General features: G+C 45.2%; 1 protein-coding gene across 2 annotated transcripts in view; it reads right to left on the bottom strand.

The window, feature by feature from the left end:
- Positions 1-22,960, bottom strand: part of LOC143930921 (alpha-2-macroglobulin-like) — a 174,619-nt gene that overhangs the window by 87,553 nt on the left and 64,106 nt on the right. For both annotated transcript variants that reach the window (XM_077455612.1, XM_077455613.1), the window contains 5 exons: positions 19,441-19,507; positions 11,584-11,729; positions 9,236-9,385; positions 8,943-9,128; positions 1,486-1,612 (listed from right to left, as the gene is read on the bottom strand). In XM_077455612.1, coding sequence (XP_077311738.1) covers positions 1,486-1,612; positions 8,943-9,128; positions 9,236-9,385; positions 11,584-11,729; positions 19,441-19,507 — 676 coding nt within the window. The remainder of the gene's footprint in view (positions 1-1,485; positions 1,613-8,942; positions 9,129-9,235; positions 9,386-11,583; positions 11,730-19,440; positions 19,508-22,960) is intronic.

The raw sequence follows: 22,960 nt of genomic DNA, 5'->3' as shown, positions 1-22,960 counted from the left end.
AACTGGAGAGTGGGAGTGAGGAGGGGCTGCCATGCATATTTATGAGGACCCTGGCCAATCCCCAGCAAAAAGGGGTTGGAAAGGGGCAGCTCACCTCATACATAGGTATAAGTCAAGCCGGCAGGGTGGAAGATGGAGATGGAGTGCTGAATGGGCTGTCGGTGCCCCTTAGGGGGAGTGGACATTGGACTGGAAGGATCCCTCAAAACACATGCAGGACACCATTCCTGGAGGAACAGGAGCAAGTAAAGGACAGCGGGAGCAGGTCAGCACATCCGGGAGATCTCCTAAGTCAGCCGAGTGGGTTGATGAGTGTCAGTCTGGGGAGAAGTTAGCCTGAAGGGCTAGTGAAAGGGGCAGCTGCAGCCAGGTTGGTTGGCAGTGCCTGAAGAGGTGGTGCTGAGATCAGTAACCACAGAGAGGAAGTGCTGTAAAGATGTTGCTCTCAAGTATAGGGGTTGTGAGTCCCTGTCTGTAATGGGCGTTTGCTACAAAATTACTACAGGGTGACATAGCTGGGTTCTGCAAGCTAGAGTGTGCTGGAGGAAGAAGAGGACCTGTATATAGGAATAGTTGTCCCTGAAATGTGCTTGAAGTCAATTGGTCATCCCATGACTTCCCAGCCCTAGTTTATTACCCTTAAAGTGATACTAAAGCTTTGTTTTTTGTTTTTAAATAACAAACATGTCATACTTAGCTCCACTGTGCAGCTCGAACCTCCTCTTCTGGGGCCCCCCAGCGGCTCTTGCTGCTCCTCCTCACATTAGATAACCCCTAGGAGAAGAGCTCTCAGAAGGGGGTCACCTTTTGGGCATGCTCCCGAGTCATTCATTCGACGTCCATAAAAGCCGAATGTATGACTCGTCCCCGCTGAAGAAAATGAAGGGGCTCAGGTAAGTAAAACGGGGGGGGGGGTGATCACTGCCAGGTGTTTTTTCACCTTAATACCTAGGGTGCATTAAGGTGAAGAAATACGAACCTTTACAACCCTTTAATAAAACAAAAAAGTGCCTGTGAAAAATTGGTGTGCCTGGCTGTACAGGGTGGGGGATCCCATTCTACTTGTAGCTCCTGAGGAGGTGCACTACAAACTAATCATTTTTTTTTGTATAGTTCTCCTTTAAAGGGATGTGGCAGGGGGTGTGTCCTATGCCTACATACTTTTTCTAATAGATGTCCCTTGTCTCAAAAAGTTGGGAGGTATGGCCAAAGTGTGCTACTTGGACACCAGTGCCTGAAACAACTAATGCATTTACTTCTGTTAATTATATTACAATATCCAAGAAACTATACAATTTTCTACACTATGTGTATGATTTCTCCAAGATGGTGTACCCCAGCCCTAGGCCCAGCCATCAAATGGGCTTTAAATGAGGGCTGTGGGAGGCCTTACACTGCTCTCCCTTACCTGCAGGCCTCATGGAATCAGCATGGCAGCAGCTACAGATCTCAACTAAGATATATTGCTTTATTCTACAAACTTACCAAATGCCATTTCTGGTTGTCCTGCGGGTCCTGGTAGCCCATAAAATCTATTGCGTGAAAATGGAAATTTGGTACAATGCTTGGGTTTCTTAATTGCTGCACTTGTTAGTATTTTTAAATGTAATCCCTGTAGTTTATAAGGAAAAAAATACAAAAATTAGATTTTACTATACGGACATATGCTTTGTGTACAGCATTCTGAGATATGGACATTGTCTTAAAGCAATTACATTTTGGATAGCACCCTAGGCATTTTTTATAAAAAGCTTGATTTGTTAGAATGGATTGAGAGGGCTTAAAGGGGAAGTAAACCCATCTATTTAACAGCTTCAAAAAACAATCAGACCCCTTTCACACCGGAGGCGTTTTTCAGACGCTAAAGGGCTGAAAACAGCGCCTGAAAAACGCCTCCCCTGCAGCCCCAGTGTGAAAGCCAAGTGCTTTCACACTGGGGCGGTACGTTTGCAGGATGTTGGAAAAATGCCGCCTACACACGGTCGGATTTTTCAATGGGGAATGTTGGATGTGAGTTTGTTGTTGCAAAGTCTGACCATGTGTATGCTCCATCGAACATTTGCTGTCAGACTTTCCGCCAGCAAATATTGGCTAGCGAGTTCTCAAATTTTCCGCCAACAAAACTTTGTTGTCGGAAATTCCGATCGTGTGTACAAGAGTCCGTCGCACAAAAGTTTACACATGCTCAGAATCAAGCAGAAGGAGCCGCACTGGCTATTGAACTTCCTTTTTCTCTGCTCATCGTACGTCTTGTACGTCACTACCTACCCACATTCGGAAATGTTTGGCCAGCATTTGTGTGACCGTGTGTATGCAAGACAAGTTTGAGCCAACTACCTTCGAACAAAAATCCACGGTTTTGTTGGCGAAAAGTCTGATCGTGTATACAGGGCAAAAGTCCTGCAAGCAGTATCTTTGGAGCAGTTTAGGAGCAGTGTATACACCTCTCATACACCGCCCCGCCCATTGAAATTAATAGGCAATGCTGCTTCAGCAGCAGCGCTTTTCGGTCGCATTTAACCCTTTCTTCGGCCGCTAGTGGGGGTTAAAAGCGGCCCACTGGCAGCCGAAAATCGCTGCTAAATCTAGCACCACTTTACCCTTAACACAGCCGTGCTGTGTTATGAAAGGAGTCTTACATTTCCGGCATGTGCTGGGAATGTAACTGTCACATTGGTTGAGCTCTCAACCAAACTGTCAAACCATCCAATGGCTGGTGTCATAACCGATCACATGTGCAGCATCATGGCAGTTAAAGATTAAATAGATGCCAAGATGGCAGCTTCCTTGGCTGAAAACAATAAGAGGGCTTACTTCCACTTTGAGCCCAAACAGCACAGGCATGTGGCCACCCCCCTCCAGTTTTTTTTATTTAACTACTACAATACAGGGCACTTTCGCCCCCTTGCTTCCTAGGCCAATTTTCAGCTTTCAGCGCTCTTGCACTTTCAATGACAATTGCGCGGTCATGCTACACTGTACCCAAATTACATTTTTATAATTTTGTTTGCGCAAATAGAGCTTTATTTTGATGATATTTATTCATGATTCCATTTCTTATTTTTTACGATATAAGCGAAAAAAGAGCGTACATTTTGAAAAAAAACTATTTTCTTCTTTCTATTTTAAAAGAAATACAATAAAATCTAATTTTGTCATAAATTTAAGCCAAAATGTATTCTGCTACATGTTTTTGGTAAAACAAAATTCCGTTAAGTGTATAATAATTGGTTTGTATGATCACGGACATATTTTGCGCAAATGAACATGTACATATGTGTGCAGGTGATCGAGGACATACGTGTGCAGGTGATCGAGGACATACGTGTGCAGATAATCATTGGGACATGTGATTTTAGTGGGACATATGTGGTGGACATGGGTTTTTATTATTTGGGGACATGTGTGTTTTGGGGACATGTGTGTTTTATACTAGACTGGTGATCAGTGAGTAAAAAGATGTAAAAAACAGCTCATACTCCCTTATCACCAGCCGGCTGCAGCAATCCGCTCTCCTCTCCTCCTAATCTACAGTGGTGTGAAAAAGTGTTTGCTCCCTTCCTAATTTCCTGTTCCTTTGCATGTTTGTCACACTTAAGTGTTTCGGAACATCAAACCAATTTAAACAATAGTCAAGGACAACACAAGTAAACCCAAAATGCAATTTGTAAATGAAGGTATTTATTATTAAAGGTGAAAAAAAATCCAAACCATCATGGCCCTGTGTGAAAAAGTGATTGCCCCCCTTGTTAAAACATACTATAACTGTGGTTGTCCACACCTGAGTTCAATTTCTCTAGCCACACCCAGGCCTGATTATTGCCACACCTGTTCACAATCAAGGCATCACTTAAATAGGAGCTGCTTGACACAGTAAGGTCCACCAGAAAATCCTTAAAAGCTACACATCATGCCGAGACCCAAAGAAATTCAGGAACAATTGAGAAAGAAAGTAATTGAGATCTATCAGTCTGGAAAGGGTTATAAAGCCATTTCCAAAGCTTTGGGAATCCAGCGAACCACAGTGAGAGCCATTATCCACAAATGGCGAAGACATGGAACAGTGGTGAACCTTCCCAGGAGTGGCCGGCTGCCCAAAATTACCCCAAGAGCGCAGCGACGACTCATCCAAGAGGTCACAAAAGACCCCACAACAACGTCCAAGGAACTGCAGGCCTCACTTGCCTCAGTTAAGGTCAGCGTTCATGCCTCCACCATCAGGAAAAGACTGGGCAAAAATGGCCTGCATGGCAGAGTTCCAAGGAGAAAACCACTGCTGAGCAAAAAGAACATCAAAGCTCGTCTCAATTTCTCCACAACACATCTTGATGATCCCCAAGACTTTTGGGACAACATTCTGTGGACCGATGAGACAAAAGTGGAACTCTTTGGAAGGTGTGTGTCCCAGTATATCTGGCGTAGAAGGGTCACTGCATTTCATAAAAAGAACATTATACCAACAGTAAAATATGGTGGTGGTAGTGTGATGGTCTGGGGCTGTTTTGCTGCTTCAGGACCTGGAAGACTTGCCGTGATAAAAGGAACTATGAATTCTGCTGTCTACCAAGAGATCCTGAAGGAGAATGTCCGACCATCTGTTCGTGTACTCAAGCTGAAACGAACTTGGGTTCTGCAGCAGGACAATGATCCTAAACACACCAGCAAGTCCACCACCGAATGGATGAAGAAAAACAAAATGAAGACTTTGGAGTGGCCTAGCCAAAGTCCTGACCTGAATCCTATTGAGATGTTGTGGTATGACCTTAAAAAGGCCGTTCATGCTCGAAAACCCTCTAATGTAACTGAATTAGGACAATTCTGCAAAGATGAGTGGGCCAAAATTCCTCCAGGACGCTGTAAAAGCCTCATTGCACGTTATCGCAAACGCTTGGTTGCAGTTGTTGCTGCTAAGGGTGGCCCAACCAGTTATTAGGTTTAGGGGGCAATCACTTTTTCACACAGGGCCATGATGGTTTGGATTTTTTTTCACCTTTAATAATAAACACCTTCATTTACAAATTGCATTTTGTGTTTACTTGTGTTGTCCTTGACTATTGTTTAAATTGGTTTGATGTTCCGAATCACTTAGGCCGCGTACACACGGGCGGACTGTTCGCCCAACCCTGTCCGCTGAACAGTGTTTGGGCGGACAGTCCAAGGCACCCCCCCATGTTGAGGGCACGCGGCCTGGTACGGCTCAGGAGGGGGGGCGCGCTCGCTCGCCCCCCTTTCCTGGCCGGCCGGGTAGCGTGCTCGGACAAGGGTCTAGTGTGGACTTTGGGGGAACCCCCACGCCGATTTTTTTCGGCGTTGGTGTTCCCCTTTAAGCCCATTCCAGGCGGCGGAGCCCGCGACGTCTCCTTCGCGGGCCCCGCCTACCTGTACACGCGCTCGAAATGGGCGGATTTGCCTCCTCCTTACGTGGGCGAGTCCGTTCATTTCAAAAGTTGAGCGAACTGTTTGCCCAACCTTGTTCGTCAAACAGTCCGCTCGTGTGTGGGCAAGTCCGCTCATGCAAATTTTGAGCGGACTGTTTGCCGAAACTGTTTGACGAACAAGGTTGGGCAAACAGTCCGCGCGTGTGTACGCGGCCTTAAGTGTGACAAACATGCAAAGGAACAGGAAATGAGGAAGGGGGCAAACACTTTTTCACACCACTGTACATGCAAGGTGCTGGACTCATGGATTCCAATGTTTTTCGTTTTTTTTCAGAAGCATGTAATTAGAGCCGGAGGCTCTAATTGGCTTAAAAAAGGGTGGGCTCGGGGCGCAGAGCATTGCACCCTGAACCCAACCAGTTGTGTTACAATAGCAAATTAATATTCGCTATTGTTTTCCTGATTCTCCTCCCAGCCAATCAGGAAGCAGGTCCTGAAACCAGACACCCGACGATCCTATTGGCCGCTGAGGAGGAGGAGGGAGGAGATGCAGGAGAAGCCATTGTGAATCACTGCATTACTTTAAAGGGGTTGTAAGGTTCATTTTTTATTTTCTACATAGGTTCCTTTAAGCTAGTGCATTGTTGGTTCACTTACCTTTTCCTTCGATTTCCCTTCGAAATGTTTTTTGTGTTTGTCTGAATATCTCACTTCCTGTTTCTCCTCAGTAAACTTCACACCATCATCCGAATGGTGGTTAGTCAGCCAGAACAGCTTAGGCCGCGTACACACGGGCGGACTGTCTGTCCAACTTAGTCCGCTGAAACACATTTCAGCGGACAGTCCGCTCGTGTGTGGGCTTCAGCGAACCCCCACGCCGATTTTTTTCGGCGTTGGGGTTCCCCTTTAAGTCCATACCAGGCGGCGGGGCCAGCGACGTCTCCGTCGCGGGCCCCGCCTACCTGGAGACGCGCTCGAAATGAGCGGACTTTCCTCCGCGTGTGTGGGCAAGTCCGTTCATTTCAAAAGTAGGGCGGATAGTATGGCGGACTTAGTCTGCCGTATTAGTCTGCTCAAAAAGTGCCGTGTGTGGGCAAGTCCGTTCATTCAAAAGTATGACGGACTGTCCGTCGGATTGTCTGACGGACTAAGTTGGCCAGACAGTCCGCCACGTGTGTACGCGGCTTTACTGAACAGCTTACTGAGGAGGAACAGGAAGTGAGAAATTCAGACAAAGAAAACAAAGAAAAAAAACATTTAGAAGGGAAATCGAAGGAAAAGATAAGTGAACCAACAATGCACTAGCTTAAAGGAACCTATTTAGAAAATAAAAAACAAACCTTTACAACCCCTTTAACTGACAATTGCTTGGTCAAATAAAATTGATTTTGGTGGTATTTGATCTCTATAAACAAAAAAAAAAACAACAATTTTGAAAAAAAAAAACAATATTTTTTACTTTCTGCTATAAAACATATCCAATAAAAATATGTAAAAAATCTAATTTCTTCATCAATTTAGGCCAATTTGTATTCTGCTACATATTTTTGGTAAATAAAAAAAGAATGCCAGTTAGCGTATATTGATTAGTTTGCGCAAAAGTTATTGCATCTACTAACTATGGGATACATATAGGGACTTTTTAATATTTTTTACTAGTAATGGCAGCGGCCAGCAATTTTTAGTGAGACTGCAACATTGCAGCAGACAAATTGGACGCTAAGTGACACTTTTTGGGGACCAGTGACAGCAATACAGTGATCAGTACTAAAAAAACAACAAATGTCACTGTACTAATGACACTGGCAGGGAAGGGGTTAACATCAGGGGCAATCAAAGGGTTGAATTTCTAAATGTGTGGGGGTTGCTGACACTAGATGAAGAGAGAGATCGGTGTTCCTGATTAGTAGGAATCACAGATCTCTCTCTTCTTCTCTGATAGAACGATAGTCTGCCTTTGTTTCCATAGGCAGACCACTGTTCTGTCATTCCCCTGAATGATCGCGGGTGGCCGTCACACACTAATTGGCTCCCGCTGTGTCTAATGGCAATGGGAGCGCATTACCGGTGGCGCGCGCACGCTTGAGACCAGGAAGTGCGAACAGGTAAATTTTCCGCACACAGCCGGGCCACCCTGACACAGTATATGGGCGGTCCAGAAGTCATTAAATTATTATGTTTATTAACCATTATTATAGTTTTTGTTATTATTATTATTATTATTATTTTTATTTATTAATAATAAATAATAATAAAAAATATAATAATAATTATAAACTATTAAAGTGTACGTATTGGAATTTCCTTTCAAATTTGTCTGTTAAAGAACGTCAAATTTTTTCAAATTTCTGAATTATCGAAATAACGAATACCGCATCTATATGAATGGAACGTAATGAATTAAAATTTTTCTGGACTTTCAGAATTTTTTCGTAATAATGAACATCGATCATAGCGAATGATCCGAAAAACAAAAAGTAAATAAAAGTAAACGAATAAAATAACAAATTTTTCGGCAATGCACATATCTAATAATGTAATTATCCTTAACCACTTCCCACCCGGCCAATGCATATATACGGCCGGGTGGGAGCCGTCTACTCCTGATAGGATGTTCCTGAACGTCATTCAGAAGTAGCGGGATCGCGCACGCGCGTGCCCGCGCAGCGGCGCGATCCCGATGTGCTCGTGTCACCCGGACACGGCACATCTGAGATCGGCAGGAGGGCTCTGTGATTGGCCCTCCTAAACACATGACGGCCGTGTCCAATCACGGCCGTCATGTGATGTAAACAAACAGCCGGTTGCTAGGCAATCGGCTCTCCTCTCCTCACACGGAAGTCATCGCTGAGGAGAGGAGAGCAGAACGCTGCAGCCGGCTGATGATCAGTGAGTATGGGCTGCTTTTTACAGCTTTTTACTCACTGATCATCAGTGTAGTGTAAACACACAACACACCACACAGTACAAACACAGTCCCCACATATGTCCCCAAACCACACATGTCCCCAAAACATACATGTCCCCAAATAATAAAAACACATGTCCCTAATAATAAAAACATGTCCCCCACATATGTCCCACTAAAATCACATGTCCCAATGATTATCTGCACACATATGTACGTGATCACCTGCACACATATGTACATGATCATTTGCGTACATATGTCCGTGATCACACAAACCAATTATTATACAGTTAACGGAATTTTTTTTACCAAAAACATGTAGCAGAATACATTTTAGCTTAAATTTATGACAAAATTTGATTTTATTGGATTTCTTTTCAAATAGAAAAAAGAAAATATTGTTTTTTTTCCAAATTTCCGCTTTTTTTGTGCTTATATCGCAAAAAATAAAAAACGGAGTCGTGAATAAATAACACCAAAATAAAGCTCTATTTGTGCGAACAAAATGATAACAATTTCATTTGGGTACAGTGTAGCATGACCGCGCAATTGTCACTGAAAGCACGAGAGCGATGAAAGCTGAAAATTGGGCTGGGAAGGAAGGGGGAGAAAGTGCCCTGTATTGTAGTGGTTAAACAATTTATAGTTATTACCTCAAATAAGCTGTACACATCCACATCCTGATCACCCAATTGTGGACGCCAGCGGGGTCTAACTGGTCGGGGGAACCGTCTCATTTCTGAATAAAAATTAAAGGGATGATACGGACAAGAGCCTTCATTATCTTTGATGCGATAGTCATATCTTCCATCATCCCGGAATGGAAATAGATTGTAAACCTTAAAAAAAAAGTATTTAATGAATAAATGAAAAAAAAAAAAAAAATTGCAGTAAAGTCTAGCAAAAAGAAGATGACAGTTATCGAATTTGAAGATGTAACACTCACTTTGTCTGCAGTCAACTCCTTGTCTGGTTTCATTAACACCACACTCTGATCCACCACTCTGAGACCACAGAGCGAGCCAGGAGCAGCCTGAACCTGGAGAGACACATCTGATCCTGGGAGGACCTCATCTGGTGAGAAGCCAAATGATACCTGGCAAGGAGATACAAGGGTAGCGAGGGTAGGGTGTATTAAAGTGATTTTGTAGGCTGAATGTTTTTTACCTTCATGCATTCTGTGTGTAGCCCGTGCAGGTTTATCGACACAACCACTGTTTACCACGCAACGCCATGAGCGCCACAGGCCGCCATCTCTGGTATGGCCCCCCCAGGGCATTACTTTGCCCAGGGGAGCCTGCTACTATTAAGGTGGCATTGCCTGTAGGCAGGGTTTATAGCTTAATCTCCATCTTAATCAATGAAAGAGTGCAAAATGCTAAAGTGATGTGCACTAAAGTGTGGTCACTAATAACAACCCAGGAATTTCGACTGATCTGAGCCTGTTAGTAATGCACAACATTAGGCCACTGACACATAAAGTAAATAACATTGACCAGTGGCAGCTGGTGCTCAAACTTTTTGGGGGCACAAACAAACTAAAAAATTCTGAAAAAACCCCATCAATTGCAGCCTCCCTGCGCCCATCAATTGCACCCTCACTGGGCCCATCAAACGCAGCCACTGTACCTATCAAACACAGCCACTGTTTCATCCAACGCAGCCACTGTGCCCATCAATTGCCGCCACTGTACCATCACACACGGCCACTGTGCCAAATGCAGCCACTGTGCCCATCAATTGCTGCCACTTTGCCATCAAACACAGCCACTGTGCCATATCAAATGCTCCCACTATGCCATCAAATGCTGCCACTGTGCCCATCATATGCAGCCACTGTGCCCATCTTATGCAGCCACTGTGCCCCATCTTATGCAGCCACTGTGCCCCATCTTATGCAGCCTCACTATGCCCCATCAAATGCAGCCTCACTGTGCCCCATCAAATGCAGCCTCACTCTGCCCCATCAAATGCAGCCTTACTCTGTCCCATCAAATGCAGCCTCACTCTGCCCCATCAAATGCAGCCTCACTGTGCCCCATCACATGCAGCCTCACTGTGCCCCATCAAATGCAGCCTCACTATGCCCCATCAAATGCAGCCTCACTCTGCCCCATCAAATGCAGCCTCACTCTGCCCCATCAATTGCAGCCTCACTCTGCCCCATCAAATGCAGCCTCACTCTGCCCCATCAAATGCAGCCTCACTCTGCCCCATCAAATGCAGCCTCACTGTGCCCCATCAAATGCAGCCTCACTGTGCCCCATCAAATGCAGCCTCACTGTGTCCCATCAAAATGCAGCCTCATTGTGCCCCATCAAATGCAGCCTCACTCTGCCCCATCAAATGCAGCCTCACTCTGCCCCATCAAATGCAGCCTCACTGTGCCCCATCACATGCAGCCTCACTATGCCCCATCAAATGCAGCCTCACTCTGCCCCATCAAATGCAGCCTCACTCTGCCCCATCAAATGCAGCCTCACTCTGCCCCATCAAATGCAGCCTCACTCTGCCCCATCAAATGCAGCCTCACTGTGCCCCATCAATTGCAGCCTCGCTGTGTCGTATCTAATGCAGCCTCACTGTGTCCCATCAAAATGCAGCCTCATTGTGCCCCATCAAATGCAGCCTCACTCTGCCCCATCAAATGCAGCCTCACTCTGCCCCATCAAATGCAGCCTCACTCTGCCCCATCAAATGCAGCCTCACTCTGCCCCATCAAATGCAGCCTCACTCTGCCCCATCATATGCAGCCTCACTGTGCCCCATCAATTGCAGCCTCACTGTGCCCCATCAATTGCAGCCTCACTGTGTCGTATCTAATGCAGCCTCACTGTGTCCCATCAAAATGCAGCCTTACTGTGCCCCATATAATGTAGCCTCACTGTGCCCCATATAATGCAGCCCCGGGCCTCACTTACTTACCTTACAGGCAGCTCCGCTCAGGCCGTGCGTTCCACAGTGCTGTCAAAGTGCTTCGGGTTTCCCTCTGGAAGTAACCTCTTAACTTGAACAACAGAACTCCCACCCATAGTATTACTACGGGCGGAAACTGTGCAGTGCTTTGGATTGCGCTGCAAAGCAAGTCAAAAGCCTGAAAATGAAGCACCTCGTCTGCAATCTCGTGATTGTATTGACATGGCACTTCCCATAATGCACTGTGTCCAGAGACCGAACACAGTGCATTTCTATTTTTTTTTAAAGGGTTCTAAAATCTATTTAAAACATAAACATTTTGGGTGTAGTTAAGTCTTGCTATGAATACAAAGTAAGTGAAATGCTTAAACTACTCACTTTATTCTGAAGGCATTGCTGTATTCTATATTTTGCTGAATCAGCCAAAATATCTCCATCTGGTAATATAGTATACACAAGTGCCCGGAAAGTTGAAGATGTCCCTACACTTAAAGGAAGCTTCAGTGTGGCCTTGCCATGAAGATCTACAGGAGAAGAAGAGCACATAGAGAGGAATACTGATCAAACAAGGTTTATCATTTGTCATTTGTAATGCATATATAATTCTTTTAATTAATGGGAAAATTATTAGGGAGTCTTATACTCACTTGTCCTTGACCCAGCTAGATATTGGTTGTGTAAATTTCTGTGACTGGGAAGATGTTGACAAGATGCTGTATGGCCTCAATGAAGACAATATCACACTGGATCAGGCACAACAATGTATAAAACTTGGAGGGGGGCTGAGGATGGGGCAAACTATAAAATACAGTGCCTTGAAAAAGTATTCATACCCCTTGAAATTCTCCACATTTTGTCATGTTACAACCAAAAATATAAATGTAATTTATTGGGATTTTATGTGATAGACCAATACAACGTGGCACATAATTGTAAAGTGGAAGGAAAATGATAAATGGTTTTCAACATTTTTTTACAAATATATATGTGAAAAGTGTGGGGGCGGCATTTGTATGGCACCCCCCGGAGTCAATACTTTGTAGAACCACCTTTCACTGCAATGACAGCTGCAAGTCTTTTTGGGGATGTCTCTACCAGCTCTGCACATCTAGAGAGTGACATTTTTACCCATTCTTCTTTGCAAAATATTTCCAGCTCTGTCAGATTGGATGGAGAGTGTCTGTGAATAGCAATTTTCAAGTCTTGCCACAGATTCTCAATTAGATTTAGTTCTGGACTTTGACTGGGCCATCCTAACACATGAATATGCTTTGATATAAACCATTCCATTGTAGCTCTGGCTGTATGTTCCGGGTCGTTGTCCTGCTGGAAGGTGAACCTCCGCCCCAGTCTCAAGTCTTTTCTGGACTCTTAGCCCCTGTACACACGGTCAGACATTCTGCCAACCAAATCCGTCGGATTTTATCAGTCGGATTTTGCCTGTCGGATCTTGTCCGAAACTGTTGCATACACACGGTCGGACTAAGTTGTCGAAAAATCGGATCATTCAGAACGTGATGACGTAATTTAGTTATGATGGGACTAGTAGCCAATAGCTTTGATGTAGGAATTTGATCTGAGCATGCGTGGCACTTGGTTCGATCAAAATTCTCTACATATGATCGGAGTATGTCCGATCGAACCAGTTGGTCGGAAAATATTTCCAACATGTTGGAAAATTGGGTCAGACGGATATTCTGATGGAATCAGTCCAATGCAAATCACACACAGTCGGATTATTCAACAACACGGTCCGATAGGACCGATAGGACACATAGCATAGGACACGGTCCGATAGGACACATTCCGACGGATTCTCCGACCGTGTGTACAAGGGCTAACAGGTTTTCTTCTAATATTGCCCTGTATTTGGCTCCATCCATCTTCCCATCAACTCTGACCAGCTTTCGTGTCTCTGCTAAAGAAGAGCATCCCCACAACATGATGACCACCATGTTTCACAGTGGGGATGGTGTGTTCAGGGTGACGTGCAGTGTTAGTTTTCTGGTTCCACTAGATTTAGGGATATTAGCATAAAGGGGAATACAAATGCATGTCACACTTTTCACATATTTGTTTGTAAAAACTGTAAAGCACTGTAAGTGTACTGACACTAAAGATCCTTGAATCGGAATGTAATGCCGCGTACACACGATCGGAATTCTCATCGGAAAAAGCTCTGATGGTTTTCCCATCGGAATTCCATCAGAATTTCGCTCAAATTATCTTTCCTACACACGGTCACACCAAATTCTGAAGGTCAATAACACCGCGACATACAACGCGTTCGACATCACTATAAAAGGGAAGTTTAATGCTTCCGGGCATGCGTTGAATTGTTTCTGAGCATGCGTCGGAATTTTGCATGTCGGAATTGCATACACGCGATTGAAAAATCTGATAGAAAGGTTTTCCGTCGGAAAAATTAAGAACAGGCTCTCAATCTAAAGACCGTCGGAAATGTAGACATAAAAAGACAGATGGACATACACACAGTCAGAAAATCCAATGAAATGCTCCCATCAGACTGTTTTCATCGAAAATCCGGCCGTGTGTATGCGGTGTGAGGGGGTTCGCTCGGTAGCGGGTGTGTGTGACCCCCTGGATGGGTTCACAACACAAAGTCAGGCACAGCAGACAGCGGTGTAGGTGCAAAAAACAAAAGATCCGGTTTATTTAGGCTACATGCAGTGATACATATAACAGCCAAACAAAATAAAACAAGAAAATAAATCCTGGTCAGCTTGACCTCTAACTACACACGTAGACTCCCTGTCTAACAACTGGGTGCAGCCTTGTGCTGCCCCAGTCCCTCTCTCTATTGTAGGGGTTTGCCACACAGGCGTTAACTCACCGCACAGAACAGATCTCAAACTCCCCAGTCTATACACACAAAACTGGTTCCAGGATGGAGCATCTCCCTATGCATGCTGGGGTTTTTTGTAGAGGCCTTAATGAGCCCACTTACTACAGCTGGGCTCATTAACTCTTCCCCTCTAATTGTAAAAGTCTGCATAAAGCCTGAATCTAGGGCACACATATTTCCCATCCTGAATACAACCAGGTGATTTTACCTGCGTGCTGCCACATACCCCCCCCTCTTGTTTCAACCTTGGGGTTGTAACACAAGCAGCCAGACACGCATGTATCCGAGACAAAGCATCCACATTCCCCATTTTAACACCAGGGCGATGCTTAACTGTAAAGTTAAATTCCTGTAGGGCCAGGAACCACCTATTTACCCTTCTATTGGTCTCCTTGTTTTGAGCCATCCACTTTAAAGGAGCGTGATCAGTCACCAGGTCAAAGTGCCTACCTAGCAGATAGTACCGAAGGGAATCTAGAGCCCATTTCACTGCTAAACATTCCTTCTCAATCGTGGAGTAATTTACCTCATGGGACTTTAACTTCCTGCTGAGGTAAATGACTGGGTGCTCTTCCCCGTTCCAGACCTGGGATAACACTGCTCCTAACCCAACGTCTGATGCATCAGTTTGTACAACAAAGTCCTTAGAGAAGTCTGGTGAGTACAACACTGGCTGGCTACATAAGGCTGTTTTTAAGGACTGAAATGCTTCCTCAGCCTCTGGGGACCATTTAACCATAACCGACTCTTTCCCTTTTGTCAGGTTGGTGAGGGGCACAGCCTGAGAAGCAAAATGGGGAATGAATCGTCGATAATAGCCACCGATTCCCAGAAAGGCTCGTACCTGTTTCTTGCTGTTGGGACGTGGCCAACTCTGTATGGCCTCGACTTTATTGACTTGGGGTTTTATCACCCCCCTCCCAATAGTGTACCCAAGATATTTGGCCTCCTCCTGTCCAATGGTACACTTCTTTGGATTGGCCGTAAACCCAGCTTCCCGGATAGAGTCTAGGACTGCTTGTACTTTTGGCAAATGTGAGACCCAGTCTGTGCTATGGATAATCACATCATCCAGGTAAGCTGCAGCATATTTATGATGGGGCCTCAGAATCTTATCCATTTTCCGCTGGAATGTTGCCGGTGCATTCTGTAACCCAAACGGCATTCTCTTATATTGGAATGCCCCATCTGGGGTTACAAACGCAGTTTTCTCCTTGGCCGACTCGGCCAGGGGAATTTGCCAATACCCTTTGGTGAGATCAAGAGTTGTCATATATCGGGCTGTTCCCAGCCGGTCAACCAACTCATCTATACGTGGCATGGGGTAGGTGTCAAATTTTGTAACTTTATTTAATTGTCTAAAATCGTTACAAAACCGCCAGCTCCCATCAGGTTTGGGCACTAGTACAATAGGACTGGACCAGTCACTCTGGGACTCCTCTATCACACCCAATTCCAGCATCCTTTGAACCTCCCCACGTATTGCCTCCCGTCGGGCCTCTGGTATTCTATAAGGTTTTAGTTTTACCCTTTCTCCTGGCGGGGTGATAATGTCATGCTCTACGCCAGATGTTTGTCCCGGAAGCTCAGAGAAAATCTCTTTGTTACGAAGTACAAACTCTTTAACCTCCTGTTGTTGGGGTTTCGATAAGGTGTCTGCTATTCCAACCTCAGGAACTAAGCAATCAGGCTGTACTTGTGACAAAGTCTCTGCGACTAGGGATTCCCTATCCCTCCAGGCTTTCAGCAGATTGACGTGATAGATCTGCTCCGGCTTTCGCCTTCCTGGCTGTCTAACCCTGTAGTTCACCTCACTAATTTTTTCAATTACTTCATATGGACCTTGCCATTTGGCCAGAAATTTGCTTTCAACCGTAGGGACTAGCACCAAGACCCTATCCCCCGGGGAAAAAGTACGTGTCTTGGCCCCACGGTTGTACACTCTCTGCTGTGCTAACTGCGCTTGGGTTAAATGTTCCTTTACAATTGGCATTACCTGTGCAATTCTATCTTGCATCAGGGCGACATGCTCAATCACACTCCTGTGAGGAGAACTCTCATTTTCCCAAGTTTCCTTGGCGATATCCAGCAGCCCTCTTGGGTGTCTCCCATAGAGCAACTCGAAGGGTGAGAAACCCGTAGAGGATTGGGGTACCTCCCTAATAGCAAACATCAGATAGGGTATTAGACAATCCCAATTCTTTCCATCTCTATCCACCACCTTCTTTAACATTTGTTTTAGGGTTTTGTTGAATATTTCAACCAACCCATCTGTTTGGGGGTGATACACAGATGTACGCAATTGCTTCACTTTGTACAACTTGCATAATTCTTTCATAACCCGGGACATAAAGGGTGTACCTTGGTCCGTAAGCAGTTCCTTACAAATACCCACGCGGCTAAAAACAAGGGATAGCTCTTTGGCTATGGTTTTGGCCGAGGTATTTCGGAGAGGAATTGCTTCCGGATAACGGGTGGCATAGTCCAATATAACCAAAATGTACTGATGCCCCCTAGCAGACTTCATTATCGGACCTACCAAATCCATTGCGATCCTCTCAAAGGGGACCTCAATGATAGGAAGAGGTACCAGTGGGTTACGGAAATGTGGCATAGGTGCCGACTTCTGACACACAGGGCAGGAGGAACAATACTTTTCTATTTCCTTCATGACCCCAGGCCAATAGAATCTCTGCAATACCCTCTCTCTGGTTTTCTCTGTCCCCAGATGATCTCCCAGAATGTGTCCATGAGCCAATTCTAACACCAACTTTCTGTAAGGTTTGGGCACTACAAGTTGCTCAATGGTTTCTTCTGCCCTTTGAGCCACTCGATATAGCAGGTCCCTTTCCATAGTGAAGTAAGGATAAGGGCAAGTCTTATCTGGGTTCACTAACTCGCCATCTATTTTCACCACATTTTCCCGTGCCTTTATTAGGGTGGGGTCTTTTAACTGTTCTGTGGCAAAATTTTCCCTGTGAACCTCAAGATCCGAAAACTCCACAGACGGCATGTTTTCATCTGAGGATGTTGGCTCCTCCCCAGTTTCTCGAGTTTCCCCCGCCAATACCGACAAGGGAAATTCAGGAGAGTCCTCACCACTCCCAGAGGAATTCTGGTCATCTTCCTGGTTTATAGGGGCACCAATGGGGGCCTCAGGACAATCCCAGAGTTCCCAGAATTTTGGAAAATCCCTTCCCACAATAGCATCATGTGGTAACTGAGACACTAACCCCACCTGATGAGAGAGGTTACCTTTGGGGGTCTCAAAAAACACTGAAGTTACAGGATACTCTCGGGTGTCCCCATGCACACAAATAACAGCCACCCTGTTCTTCCCAGAGACCTCTGTAGTAACTAATTCAGCTTTTATCAATGTTACCAGGCTACCTGAATCTAGCAACACATCAACATGTCTACCATTAATACACATTTTACATAAATGTTTCTCAGGTCCCCGAATGGCAGTGCATGCAACTGTCGCAAACAGCGACTGACGTCTCTCCCTTATAAAGTCACATTGCATAGGCTCATCCACAACTGGGCAATTGGCTGCAATATGTCCCTCTTGCCGGCAGCGGTAGCAAATAATTTTTTTCGCTGCCTCTTGCAGCATGGGCTTCCTGGGCTGCTCCCGCCAGACCTTAGGTAGAACTCCCACCCTCTCACTCTCTCCGCCCTCACCCCTTGGAGTCATCTTACCCGCCACTGGGGATGATCTGGTCTTAGGGGGGAAAGTCCGTGAGTCCCTGGAAGAGGTGGTCAAGTTCTCTGTAGCCAAGTACCTCTCAACCAGATCCACAAGTTTATCTGCATTTTCTGGGTCTCCATGGCTTACCCATTTTTGGATGGCAGTAGGAAGAGCTCTCAGGAAATGATCCATAACCACACGTTCCACAATGTTTGGTGCGGTCAAAATCTCTGGCTGCAGCCACTTCCTGCTCAGGTGAATGAGATCATACATTTGAGACCTGGGAGGTTTTCCAACCTGAAAAGTCCAGTTATGCACACGCTGAGCCCGGACTGCCAGGGTGACACCCAGCCGTGCCAATATTTCTGCTTTTAGCACCACATAGTCTTTTGCTTGGTCAGGCTCTAGGTCATAATAAGCTTTCTGCGATTCCCCAGTTAACAGAGGGGCCACCAGTCCAGCCCATTGCTCCTTAGGCCACTTTTCCCTTTCAGCAGTCCTTTCAAATGTGGTCAAAAACACCTCAGGATCATCCTCTCCAGTCATTTTTGTCAGTAAACGGCTCACACCAAAGGTTGCGGTATTATTGTACCCACTTGCTTCATTGGTCTGCGGACGTTGCTGTATCAATGTCTCTATTTGCTGTTGAAAATTCTGCTCTTGCTTCTGCAACAGGTCTATGAAGCGGGCTTCAGATCGCTGCTGGGCTTGTTGCTGAGCTTCCAAACTCTGCTGCAAAGTTGCATTTGTCTGCTGCTGGGCTTGTTGCTGAGCTTCCAAACTCTGCTGCAAAGTTGCATTTGTCTGCTGCTGATTTGCATTTGCCTGCTGCTGGGCTTGTTGTTGAGCTGCAAGGCTCTTTTGTAAAGCTGCATTTGTTTGCTGCTGGTTTGCATTTTCTAGAGCCAGCTGTCTCAGTATCTCCTCCATGCTGGCCTTAACAAAAAAAAAAAAAAAAACTGCCAAAATTCTCCACCAACTGTGAGGGGGTTCGCTCGGTAGCGGGTGTGTGTGACCCCCTGGATGGGTTCACAACGCAAAGTCAGGCACAGCAGACAGCGGTGTAGGTGCAAAAAACAAAAGATCCGGTTTATTTAGGCTACATGCAGTGATACATATAACAGCCAAACAAAATAAAACAAGAAAATAAATCCTGGTCAGCTTGACCTCTAACTACACACGTAGACTCCCTGTCTAACAACTGGGTGCAGCCTTGTGCTGCCCCAGTCCCTGTCTCTATTGTAGGGGTTTGTCACACAGGCGTTAACTCACCGCACAGAACAGATCTCAGACTCCCCAGTCTATACACACAAAACTGGTTCCAGGATGGAGCATCTCCCTATGCATGCTGGGGTTTTTTGTAGAGGCCTTAATGAGCCCACTTACTACAGCTGGGCTCATTAACTCTTCCCCTCTAATTGTAAAAGTCTGCATAAAGCCTGAATCTAGGACACACATATTTCCCATCCTGAATACAACCAGGTGATTTTACCTGCGTGCTGCCACAGCGGCATAAGGTCCACTTCTTAACTAGTGGTTGACCTGTAAAAAAAGTTATGAATATACTTACCTTACACCACAGGTGCTGCTTTCCAGAGGTGTAACACAGTGATTTTTCATGGGGGCAGGACACTTTTTAATAAGCTTAATATAAGATACAAGCATGAACTTATCTTACCTTCATTTTTATTTTCAGTGCCTATTTCTAAAGATCCATAATCTTGTACCGACCCTTTAAACGTCACCTTTTAAAATAATAGGGAAAAAAATAATAGGTTGTTGTGTAATTGAAGCAGTATTAAACCCAAAACAAAAAATGTAATATATTGCAGTTTACCAATCATTAAATGTGATGCCCATTGCAACTAGAAGAAAATCAGGCTAAAGCCTCATACACATGATTGTCCAAAGGGCATTGGCCCCAAACTTGTCTTGCATACAGACGGCACACATTTGTCGGCCAACAAACACGATCGTAGTGACGTACTACGAGCTGATAAAGAGGAAGTTCAATTGTCAGACATCACACTTTGGGCTCCTTCTGCTAATTTCATATTAGTAGAGATTTAGTGAGTGTTGATTTTCGCTTTTCATTTTGCGCTTTTCAGAACAGCTGTTCATCAACCAGACATGCTACGGAAACGGAGAAGATAACGTGTTATTTATTATTAGCCTTGGAGTTATTGCTTTGACCCAAGTCCAGTCCAGAAACAGGAGGAGGAGGATTTCTTGGACCAAAAATTGGTTGTGTTATTAATCTTGACCAATTATATCATATGCCTTTGCTGCGGGAGCTCCAGGAGAATAATCCAGATGATTTTCGAAATTATCTCCGGATGACGGACACCTGCTTTCACCAACTCTTGGCATTGTTAACCCCCTATATTAAGAAGCTGGACACATGCACGAGGCTTTTATTTTATTTTATTTTTTTGATTTTATTTTTTGATTGAGTAATGATTTGATTTTGTATATTTTTTATATTTTTGGATGCATAGAATGCACTTTTTGGTTCTATTGGCAGATAGCATGTCTACTTGTATTTGTTTTCTTTTTTTAATGCACAATAAAAAAAATTGTGGAGAATAATACTTGGCTATGCGTTTTACTGCAGTTACATTATAAAAAAATACAATGTAAAATTAACAAGGGACACCGACATTGTTGTATCTTTGATCATAAAAATTACAGGATAATGGTGTTGTGGTAACTTGCCCAAAAAAAAACAAGCATAATAATATTATTCTAGATATCAGTAGAAAATCAAAGCCTTTTTAAAATAGGTTTGGCAAAACTCCATCAGTATCACCAGCAAAGCAGCTTCATTATTATCCCATTAAAGAAGAAGAGAACTGTGCGCTACATTTTGAGATCTCATAATTTGCCGCGTCACGAATGTTAATGCTCCATTACGAACACTAGTTTGACCGACCGCTTCTGGCGCATCCTTACTACCCAGCATGTTTGTACTTTGGGTACACACGCTCTGAAAATCCGACAACAGACATTCGTCAGCGGAAAATTTATAAACCTGCCATCCAACATTTGTCCACAGAAAGTTGGCCAACAATAGTCTAATGGAGCGTATAAATGGTGGGATTTTCTGCCAACAGCCTGTCATCACACCTTTACCGTTGGAAAATCCGATCGTGTGTATGAGGCTTTAGGAAGGGATTGGAATATTTTTTACAACAGTGTTTCTCAATCCTTTCCTCAGTTCCCATCCAACAGTGTATTTTTTTGCTAGGTAATCTCATATTCTGGTAGCACAGGTAAAACAATTATTGCAGCATGGAGCAACGGTTTGGCACACCAATTTTCAATGTCTTCTCATGTCTTGGTTAATGAGAATCCATATTCAAAACCTTCTAAAAAACAGTCTGTTATACTCACTTTGGCCTTTCAGGTATAAACCAGCTGATTGCCCATACTTACTTTTGCTGCTCACAATGAATTAAAGTGGTAGCAAGCCGCATTAAAAAAAAAATAGGTCTCCCAGTAGGCTCATGTCATAAATATGCTGGCATGCACCGCATACTAGCACATTATGGCAGACTCTAGTGGTGTGAAACTATCTTCACCTGGTCTTCTTTCTGGGTTCATGGGCTCCAGCCATTTAATTGGCCCAGCTGCAATGACATCACTCCCGCACATGCATAAGAGTCATGGCCGTGGCAAAGCTCTCGTAATGGGTGGCATGCCGTCCCCAGCTGGTGCACATATAAATATTTCCTAAACGGTGCTTGCTGAGATATTTACTGTACCTACAGGTAAGTCTTAGTATAGGCTTACCTGTAAGCACAAAACAGCAAAGGGAGTTTACTACCACTCTAACCACTTACGGACAGCCCGCCGCAGCTTTACAGTGGCTGTTTGTTATTATGACAGCAGCTAGCTGCCATAACCCCGAAATCCCCATCTTCAGCGGGTGGTCCGATACAAGAAAAAAAGTGCTCTCAGCAGCAGATTCACCGCGAGATCACTTTTATCGGTGGCGGGAGAGGGGCTCCCCCTTCCACCGCGATCCGGTGCCCTCCGCCACTTACCGGAGCCGTCGGCAGCGGCGGAGGTGATCGCGTCTTGTCTCCTGCTTTGTATAGAGACAAGTGAGGGGAAGATGACCCCCACCCGTCTCAATACAATTGCTGGGCAGAAGAGACGTCAAAATGTCACTTTTGCCAACAGCTCTAAAAGGGCCAATTTTTTTAATGATTTTTTTTTTAATTACCATTTTTTTTATTTTTTTTTATTACCTTTTAGTCTCATCCAATATCAGTGCCTGACCTCACAAATGCGCTTCTGGGAGAATGGTCAAACATTCCCATATGCCGCGTACACACGATCAAACAATCCGGTGGAAAAGTCCGGCAAACTCAAGTCCGCCAAACAATCCCCCTGTGTGTAGCCTCCGGCATACTTTTTTGACCCGAAAGTACGGCGGACTTAGAATGCCGTGTTGCACACCAATCTTCCCGCTGGACTCGCATTTCGGCGAACAATCCGGCCGTGTGTATGCCAGTCCACCGTACTTTTGAAATGAGCGGACTTTTCCCGCCCAGAGAAAAGTCCGCTCATTTCGAGTGGGTCTCCAGGTAGGCGGGGCCGGCGAAGGAGACATCGCTGGCCCCGCCGCCTGGTATGGACTTAAAGGGGAACCCCAACGCCGAAAAAAATCGGCGTGGGGGTCCCCCCCAAGTCCACAACAGACCCTTGTCCGAGCACGCTACCCAGCCGGCCAGGAAAGGGGGGCGAGCGAGCGCACCCCCCCCCCCCCGAGCCGTACCAGGCCGCGTGCCCTCAACATGGGGGGTGCCTTGGGGAAGGGGGGCCGCGCGGCCCCCCCACCCCAAAGCACCTTGTCCCCATGTTGATGAGGACAAGGGCCTCTTCCCGACAACCCTGGCCGTTGGTTGTCGGGGTCTGCGGGCGGGGGGCTTATCGGAATCCGGGAGACCACTTTAATAAGGGGGCCCCTGGATACTGGCCCCCCACTATATGTGAATGAGTATGGGGTACAATGTACCCCTACCCATTCACCTGTAAAATAAAAGTACAAAAAAAAACAACACACGAGATAAAATACTTTATTGCACAGCTCCGGGGGTCTTCCGTCTTCGGGGGTCTTCTCGCCGGACTCCTCCTCTATCTTCTTGTAGCTCTTTTGTTAGCGGAGGAGTCCGGCTTTCTTCCTCGCCGCC

This window comes from Lithobates pipiens, unplaced genomic scaffold (genome assembly GCF_037356315.1).
Source record: "Lithobates pipiens isolate NorthernLeopardFrog02 unplaced genomic scaffold, aLitPip1_a1.2 Scaffold_25, whole genome shotgun sequence".
In the NCBI taxonomy this organism is placed as follows: domain Eukaryota; kingdom Metazoa; phylum Chordata; class Amphibia; order Anura; family Ranidae; genus Lithobates; species Lithobates pipiens.
The sequence above is the reverse complement of the archived record's forward strand: the minus strand, read 5'-3'. Positions and strand labels throughout refer to the sequence as shown.